Genomic DNA, 9,283 nt, shown 5'->3' with positions numbered 1-9,283 from the left:
TAAATAAAATAAAATAGGGACGGGGTCTCATTGTGTCCTTCAGGCTGGTGTGCAGCGGCACAGTCATAGCTCACTACAGCCTCGACCTCCTGGGCTCAAACGATCCTGCAACCTCAGCCTCTCAAGTAGCTGGGATGACAGGCATGCGCTACCACACACGGCACAGTGTCTATTCTGAAAGACTATCAAGGGATCCAGTTTACAAGACAGGAGTGGCACTAGAGGAACTGCAGGGAAGAAACCCTGCATTGTGGTTAGGGATCACAATTCTGAAGCCAGATGGCTATGGCTTGGGTTCAAATCCCAGCACAGCCACTTTTATCAGCTGCATCACCCTGAGCAAGTTACTTACCCTCTCTAAACCTCTAGAGTTTTGTTTTATCTGTAAAAGGAGTTGAATCGGCCGGGCGCGATTACGGGCTCACGCCTGTAATCCCAGTACTTTGGGAGGCCGAGGTGGGTGGATCACGAGGTCAGGAGATCGAGACCATCCTGGCTAACACGGTGAAACCCCGTCTCTACTAAAAAATACAAAAAAATTAGCCGGGCATGGTGGCGGGCGCCTGTAGTCCCAGCTACTTGGGAAGCTGAGGCAGGAGAATGGCGTGAACCCAGGAGATGGAGCTTGCAGTGAGCCGAGATCGCACCACTGCACTCCAGCCTGGGTGACAGAGCAAGACTCCATCTCAAAAAAAATAAATAAATAAAAAAGGAGTTTAATCATAGAACCTATCTCATTGGGCTATTGTGGGAACTTAATGAGTCCATACATGCCTAACTGCTTAGAAGCAGCATGTAGGAATTGCACAATAAAGATTTACCATTACTATATTTATATATAAAGTTACCACTTGAAAAATTAATATTAATAAGGAAAAAGGAGTCATCACTTGTTGAAACACGAACATTGCCTTAGGATCAGGATGACAAAGGACCAGCTTAAAGAAAATCTGATACACAGATTGGGGAATAAAAAAGTAATAGAAGACTGAGTCTCTGCCTATAAATTCATAAGTAGGGACAAACATAGAGATCACCTGACAAATTATTTATTCATTACAAAGGGAAAGGCAGTAACTTGACAGGAGAAACCTGGCAGGCACCACCTTAACCAAGCAATAAAAGTTAATACTGGCAGGGTGTAATGGCTGTGCCTGTAATCCCAGCACTTTGGAAGGCCAAGGTGGAAGGATTGCTTGAGCCCAGGAGTTTGAGACCAGCCTATGCAACATAACAAGACCAAATTGTTTTAAAAAATTAGCTGGGAGTGGTGGTGCATGCCTGTAGTCCCAGCTACTCAGGAGGCTGAAGTGGAAGGATTGCTTGAGCCCAGGAGGTCGGACTGTAGTAAGCCAAGATTAGGCCACTGTCACCAGCCTGGGTGACAGAGCAAGATGCTGTCTCAAAAAGAAAAAAAACCACCTCCACCAAGTAAAAAGGTAGTATCACCAACACTGAGACAGATCAACATTATGTGTCTCCTGATACGGTGCACTAACGAGGACACAGCATCACTTCTCTAGCTTTCCTGCCCAAAACGGACAATCTAAACTTATTTATAAGGAAACATCAGCTGCACCACACTGAGTGAACGTCTACAGATAATGGCCTATGTTCTTCAAAATGCCAAGGTCAAGAAAGACAACGGAACAATGAAGATCTGTTCCAGATTAAAGGACACTAAAGATGCTAGGGGAAAATCAGTGATAAGGCACATTACCAGAACAATTGGTATTGTTTTGAATTGACTGTATTGATATTTTATTTGAACATGGACTATGTAGATAGACCAGACAGAATAAATGTGGCAAAACTGGTGAACCTGAGGAAAGCACATACATCTTTCTTTTGATTGAGAAGAAATGTAAGTGTAAATTCTTACAAGCCTATTGGAAAGCATATGAAAACATATTCAAAAGACGTAGAATCGTGCCTTGGTTTCTCTTTTACGAATCTTAAAGAAATAATCAGACAAGTATATGAAGATATTTGTCCTAGGATGTTCCTTGAAGAGTTGTTAATATTGAAACATTGGAAATAAACTGTTCAACCATAGGAAATCGATTTTAAAAGTATATCACATATAGTGGAATCCTATATACCATTAAGCATTTTGACTTAGATATAGTTAATGAATTTACTCAAACATAAAATGTAAATAAAATACTAAAAGTGAAGTAAAAAATCCATGTTAAAAAAAACTCTGCCAAGGATAGAAAAACAAAAACAAAAAAACATAGGTCTGCAAGAGAATAATTCTTAAAGAAAACAGGAAATGTGTACTCTATGTACTTTTAAAATATAACCAATATGTTTATGTTTATACTGCAAAATCTAAGTATTAATACTGCAAAAAATGCCAAGCATATCTGCTGGCTTGAGTTTCTCCCCACATCACAAACTCCCTTTCTGTTTTTTAATTTTACATTTCTAAAATGGTACTTGCTTCCTTCAGAATCTCCAGCTGATGTTTTCAGGAAAATAAAGTCAAAGAAACCCTCCTAAAGACTGATGTTCTCTATGATCAAAATTTCCTCCCCTTTAAGGCTGAATAATATTCCACAGTATGTGAAGAACCCATTTTGTTTACCCGTGGACATATAGGTTGCTTCCACCTTTTGTCTACTGTCAATAATGCTCCTGTGAACACAGTTAACAAACACCCCTTTAAGTCGAGTGCGGTGGCTCACGCCTGTAATCCCAACACTTTGGGAGGCCGAGGCGTGTGGATCACCTGAGGTCACAAGTTCAAGACCAGCCTGACCAACACGGTGAAACCCTGTCTCTACTAAAAATACAAAAGTAGCTGCGCGTGGTGGCAGGCACCTGTAATCTCAGCTACTTAGGAGGCTGAGGCAGAAGAAATGCTTGAACCCAGGAGGTGGAGGTTGCAGTGAGCCGAAATCACACCATTGCACTCCAGCCAAGGCAACAAGAGTGGGACTCTGTCTCAAAAAAAAAAAAAAAAAAAATCCCTTTAAGACCCTGCTTTCAGTTGTTTTGGGGATCTACCTAGGAGTAGCCACACTGTGTTTTCAGAGGCTTCAGAACCAGGCAGGAGCGGGCACAGTGACACAGGCAGCTTGATGTTTGTGGCCATACACCCAGCCTCAGCCCTCTGCTATGCCACCCACCTGGCCCCTCAAGGTATCTGTGTTGTGACAACTGAAAAAGATTCTAAAAGTATGGAAACAAAATCAAATCTTTCAAGGGAAGATTCAGCTGGGAGCTGCGTTAGGAGACGGAGAACCAGCAGATCACGTGCAGTTTCTCTCCAGCCCCCCTTCAGTTCCCAGGGAAGATCCAGCTGTAGCAGAGGTACCCTCCCAGGCTCAAGGATGGGATTTGACTTTTGTTCATCATTTCACAAATGATTCATGTACAAACGTCTATGCTCATCCATGGACTCTTTCAGATACCGAGCAAGGAAAACGCCTGGCACCTCCCCACAACTCCCCTGCTTACCATGTACACAACGATGGCCAGTTCATATACGATGGACTGAGCGCCCAGCTCCACCATGCCAAGGATGCCTGGTGAAAAGAGACAGCTGTCGTCTTGCACCCAGACAGGGCCCCCGGGTTCCCACCAGTCCCCGTCATCCGTCCTCATACAGACCGCTGAGGAAGCTCCCGACCTCATAGGCCCACCACTCCATGCATAGCATGAGCATGCTGGGGACGGCCAGGCGGAGGAAGGAGGCCCAGTCCTGCAGGCACTCGAGGGACCAACCTGTGGGCGGGACACACACATTTCCAGGAGATCTGGCCATCGGGCTGGAATTCAACCCGAGACAAAACCCACGTCCCAGTTGGAAGACAAAAGGGCAGTCGTTACCTCCCCATGTAGCTTGATGCAGTTTTTTCCCAAGGATGTAGAAAAAGAGGAGTAGAGCCAGGGTGTACTGGGAAATCAAATTTGCCACTGCAGAGCCTCTGGAAAGAACAGTCCCAGTGAGAGGGAGGCACCTTCCTGCGCCTCTCCCTGCCTCACTCGGTGAGGAGGGGAGACTCATCCCTTCCCGTGCCGTCCTCAGCAGACCAAGGTCTTCTTCCCAGAGCAGCCTCACCCTCCAGCCCTGACAGTGCTTTCCACAGTGTGCAAGAAAGAGACCACGTGTGAACACAAGAACCAGCTAAAGAGCCCACTCTTCTCCCTCCTGGAAAAACCACATGCAAGTCATCCCTTCTCCCTGTCCCAAGAGTACATTGGACTCACATCACCCCAAGATGCAGCTGATGGAGAAACAGATAGTTGGCGAGGGCATTGACAAGGTTGGCTGCAACTCCAGTTACGATCTGGGGCAGTAGAATTCCCTGGAACAAGGACACCGCATATGCCATCCTTGAGATCCACAGAATAGGACCGCCTTTCTGCTACCCAAGCACACAGGCTCCAGCTGGCCTGCCCAGTGGGTGTCACAGGCAGAGCAGGGGGGCTTAACTGGGGAGGCCACGTCCTTGTTGCTCCTGCCCTTCCACTCTCCCATCCCTTTCTCTTCCTTCTCTCTTTGAGGTATAAAGTGCAGAGTTCTGGCCACAGAGAGACACAGGCAAGATATGTTCAGCAGCAGAGAAGGAAGAAGATAAATGGCTTATTTCCAACATTGCAAGGACTGGCAGGGGCTAAATGGGTCAACAAGCCATCTTTGACACCGGACGGTAGGAGAAAATGAGAATACTTTCTTGACCAAAATAGAAATTCAAAAAATTGACCTAAGGTCTTGAAGAAACTAGAGTTCTTTTCTAGAATATGGAAGGGATTCCAACATATCTAACTGTCAAAAGTACAGGACCGGAGAAACATCCAGACTATTTGGTGTGTCAAAGTAAGACGGGGCGTGAAAGTAAAACTACATCAGACCAAGGAAGTAAAACTCTGTTCTGCTCCGCATCCGGCTAGAATAGCAGACGCAGATAAAGTCAGTGCAAACGTAAGAGGAAACCTTTCTCCCAAGGTCACGCTGTCCCCATAAAGCCATTACTCCCCTAGTAGAATGTCATTACTCCCCTAGTAGAATGACGAGTGCTTTCTGACTCATTGAGAAACTTTGTTCTCTAAAATCACACTGTTCGGAAACACTGCTGTTTGAAATCATATCAGTAAAAAGAAAACACCCCACTCTTGCCTGGAGGCTCAAAATCACTTTAACACAAAAAAGTAAGTCTCAGTTTGAACCCAGGCACAGAGCTTCGTGGGAGCTCCTGGATGTGGCATTCTACATCTGTCCACCCTCAACATCCTTCTTAGCCTTGAGTTTCCAAAGGAGGAGCACCGGGTCCACGTCACAGCCCAGACCTGGTGTTGGGCCCCTCACTCACAGATCTGCTCGGTGCCTATCAAACCGTGGTTTCGACATGTTTAATAATGTCACCTCAGCCCCACCCTTCTTCAAACCTTTATAATAACTTTTCTTCTTTTGGTGAGGCATCCCCCGGCCCCTTTAGTCTCTCTCATTGCCACAGGTTGATAAATCCAACTGCAAACCCACTGGCCTGCAGGCCTATCTCTGGTGGTCTCAGGCTGACGGGGCCAGGACAATGGTCTTGGCCGATGACTTGTGTAGGCCACATATTTATGGGGAGGCCCTGGTTAGTTTTTAGCAAGGGAATTAGTGATCAGATTTACTTTTCAGCCAGACGGCAGTGGATGGAGACAGGTTAAGGTCCTCTGAAATGACACAGAGGACAAATGACAAGAAATGAATTCAGGGCTGGGCGTGGTGGGTCACACCTGTAATCCCAGCACTTCGGGAGGCCAAGGTGGGTGGATCACCTGAGGTCAGGAGTTTGAGACCAGCCTGGCCAACATGGTGAAACCCCGTCTCTACTAAAAATACAAAAACTAGCTGGGCACGGTGGCACACGCCTGTAGTCCCAGCTACTTGGGAGGCTGAGGCAGGAGAATCACTTGAACCTGGAAGGTGGAGGTTGCAGTGAGCTGAGATCACATCACTGCATTCCAGCCTGGGCAACAAAGTGAGACTCTGCCTCAAAAAAAAAAAAAAAAAAAGAAAAGAAAAGAAAAGAAAGAAATGAATTCAGGTGGTGGCACTGAGAATTGGGAGGAGCAGGCAGAAGCTAAAGGACAAGGTGACTGACCAGATGTGGGAGGGAAGGAAAGATGGAGTCGAGGATGTGACAGGGACAAAAAGGACAGGTTACTGGGAGTGAAAATGGGGAGGCCACGCAATTCCACCCATTGCGATGGAATGGAAGAAGGCAGAGGAGCAGGCTCGTGGGAGGACAAGAGGAACTGGCCAAGCCTGCAATACGCATGCGTCTCCATGCCCAGTGGAGTGACCTCCTCTAAGGCCCTCTTGACTCTCCTACTTGAAAGTCTGTCTTCCCCCAGTACCATCTTGCTCTCTTCACACCCTCCGCCCTCTCCGAGAGCATTCACTTTCTCCAAACTCCCAGCTGCTTCTCTTTGGTGCTACGCTCAGCTAAAGGTCGCCCTGTCTTCCTAGGGAAGGGCCCAGGGCAGAAACTCCTTCCACCCTGGGGGCCCGACAGCCCCTGCCATTTCTATAGAACCCACCCATCATCCTATCTCCCACTGCTCCCACAACGCAAACTCTTCATCACAGACCTTCACCATCATTTGTTTGGATCATGTCCATAACTCTCACCTCTTCCTCTCCCAATTAGTTAATTCCCCAAAACTAAATGCCCCAGCAGAGAACACAAAGCCTGACCTTGGGCCAGCCTGCCTCTCGATGCCATCATCTCACTGCGCCCTCTCCCAGCACAGTGACCTAACGAGACTCTGTGGGCCCCAGCCCCTAGAAACAGGCATCCCCTCTGTCTGGGATGCCCTGCCTTCCTTCCTGACCTTGGAAACCCCACGTGTCCTCTGTCACCAAATTCAAAGCTCCCAATCCCTCTCAGCTCGTGGCTCCTACTTCCAGGCCTTTCCCTGTGCCCCAGAGAACAGGAGAGAAGACTTTCACACTCACTGTCCTCAGCAGGTCACATCAGACCCTGAGGTTAGGGCCACCGCAGTTGTTGGGGGACTGAGTCCGGGAGAAGGCCTTGCAGCGTGCTAAGGTATCCATGCTGCCTTAGCAAGGGTCTAGATCAAAAGGAGACAGCCCAGAGCCGGATGACATGTGTGGGTTTCCTTCTCTCTAGTCTACGCCTATTTCTGAGATGTCATTCTAAATACTAATAGGGATTCTAAATATTCTTGTTTTGTTGATAGAGCAATATCCTGGCCAGATGCAGTGGCTCACACTTGTAATCCCAGCACCTTGGGAGACTAAGGCAGGAGGATTTCTTGAGCCCAGGAATTTGAAACCAGCCTGGGCAACATAGCAAGATCCCATATCTACTTTAAAAACTTTTTTTTTAGTAGGGTAATATCTTAACTTTAAGAACACTGCATAGGTGGGAAACTTCCTTTCTTCCTCCTCCCATCCTGGCCCTCGCTGTTGCACATCCCTGGAGAGCCCACCAGTGCGGCCGGGACCCATTGCCGGGTACCCCTGTTTACCTGGACTTATCTAGAAGAATGTGGAGAGTCCCACATATGCTGGTTTCATAAATCTACCCCTTCCGAGCCAGGGCCTTTGGCCGTGACTGTTTAATCACATAGGTGTTCTGGCTGACGTTAGGTGTCATGAGAGTTTGAGCTCTTACATCCTCGCTGAGAAAAGTGGGGCCATTCAGACAGAACAGAGCAGACAGGTTGGTTCCCTCTCCGCCAGACGAGCCGCCCCCAGCCTGCGCTCTGTCTCGGGAGCAAACAGGTATGCACCCTTCTTTCCAGGACATTGGTTAAAATGCAGAGCCAAGGAACACTGCGGCTCTGAGCCCACCCTGCCAATGACAATATTTCCAAGTGGAGATTGGATAAGTTTTCCAGAGCCAAATATAACATGTTCTTTCCTTGGTATCACTTAACAAACCTCTGACATCCGAGTCGTGTGTGCACAACACTGAAAAAATACCTTTCAGTGGCTCCCAGCAGTGAGCTCCCTCCACCCTGGTGTCCCTGGTCCTGGAGTATCTTCAGGGCCCCCACTCCCAGAAAGGTACAAACTCCCTCCCATTAGCCTCCCAAAGGAAGAGAACAGTCAGTATTACCTGGTTGAGCAAATATTTAACTTGTAGCATATAAAGAAAGGTTGCCTACAAGAGAACAAGAGAGATGAATGTTAATGTTTCAGCCTTGCCACACAGCAGTGAGGTCACACGGCAGGGAGCTGGGAGCCACAGCCAAGGCTCGGCTGCCCTCTGCTCCCGCACGGAGCCACAGAGGCTGCCGTCTCAGGACAGGGCTGGGGCCAGGGGGTTATGGCCCGGGGGCTTCCCACATCTCCTTTATGGGTGAATATGCCCCAAGCATATTCCCTCTGTCTGGCAAAAGGAGGTGCAGGACTCTTCTGGGGACACTGGCATGGAGAGGAGGCCCCGGGCACACTCCAGATGGGCACCTCCATATAGACTGGGCCTATGTGGTGGAATCATGAAAGACTGTCACATTTACAAGGTTTCAGGACAAATAAGTGAGCACACTGTCAATTCTGAGGGCAAATGGTGTCCCTAGATCCGTATATTGAAGCCCTAGTCCCCAGTGTGACTAACTGGAGGTCCTCAAAGGGAGATAAAATTAAAATGAGGTCATTAGGGTGGGGCCCTAATCCAATAGGACTGGTGTCCTCATAAGAAGACAGGAGACACCAGGATATGAATGCATAGGGGACAACCTGCAGAGGGTGGCCGTCTGCAGGCCAAGGAGAGAGGCCGCAGAGGACACCAACCCTGCTGCGCCTTGACCTTGGACGTCCAGCTTCCTGAACTGTAAGAAAATAAACTTCTGTTGTTTAAGCCCCCTAGTGTGTGGTATTATATTATGGAAGCCACCGCAGACTAATTCAGCTACAGTCTCCAGCTGAATAACAAACACTTAGCTCTCAGGCCAGGCGTGGTGGCTCACACATGCAACCCAAAACTGTGGGAGGCCAAGGCAGACAGATCGCTTGAACCCAGGAGTTCGAGACCAGCCTGGGAAACATGGTAAAATGCTGTCTCTACAAAAAATACAAAAATTAGCTGGGTATGGTGGTGTGCACCTGCAGTACCAGCTAATTGGGAGGCTGAGGTGGGAGGATCACTTAAGCCCGGGAGGCAGAGGTTGCAATGAGTGAAGATTGTGCCACTGCACTTCGGCCTGGGCGACAGAGTGACAACCTAGCTTAAAAAAAAAGAAAAAGCAGCCGGGTGCGGTGGCTCAAGCCTGTAATCCCAGCACTTTGGGAGGCCGAGCCGGGCAGATCACG

At 48.1% G+C, this 9,283-nt stretch overlaps 1 protein-coding gene across 1 annotated transcript in view; it reads right to left on the bottom strand.

Annotated features, from left to right (window-relative positions):
• Window positions 1–9,283, bottom strand: part of SLC47A1 (solute carrier family 47 (multidrug and toxin extrusion), member 1) — a 95,648-nt gene that overhangs the window by 19,669 nt on the left and 66,696 nt on the right. Inside the window, exons 6-10 of the mRNA XM_011955025.1 lie at window positions 8,088–8,132; window positions 4,219–4,316; window positions 3,838–3,935; window positions 3,619–3,732; window positions 3,466–3,533 (exon numbers count right to left, since the gene is read on the bottom strand). Of these exons, the coding sequence (XP_011810415.1) occupies window positions 3,466–3,533; window positions 3,619–3,732; window positions 3,838–3,935; window positions 4,219–4,316; window positions 8,088–8,132 (423 nt within the window). The remainder of the gene's footprint in view (window positions 1–3,465; window positions 3,534–3,618; window positions 3,733–3,837; window positions 3,936–4,218; window positions 4,317–8,087; window positions 8,133–9,283) is intronic.

This window comes from Colobus angolensis, unplaced genomic scaffold (assembly GCF_000951035.1).
Source record: "Colobus angolensis palliatus isolate OR3802 unplaced genomic scaffold, Cang.pa_1.0 Scaffold392, whole genome shotgun sequence".
In the NCBI taxonomy this organism is placed as follows: Eukaryota; Metazoa; Chordata; class Mammalia; order Primates; family Cercopithecidae; genus Colobus; species Colobus angolensis.
Note: the sequence above shows the minus strand (reverse complement) of the source record. Positions and strands in the feature narration are given on the sequence as shown.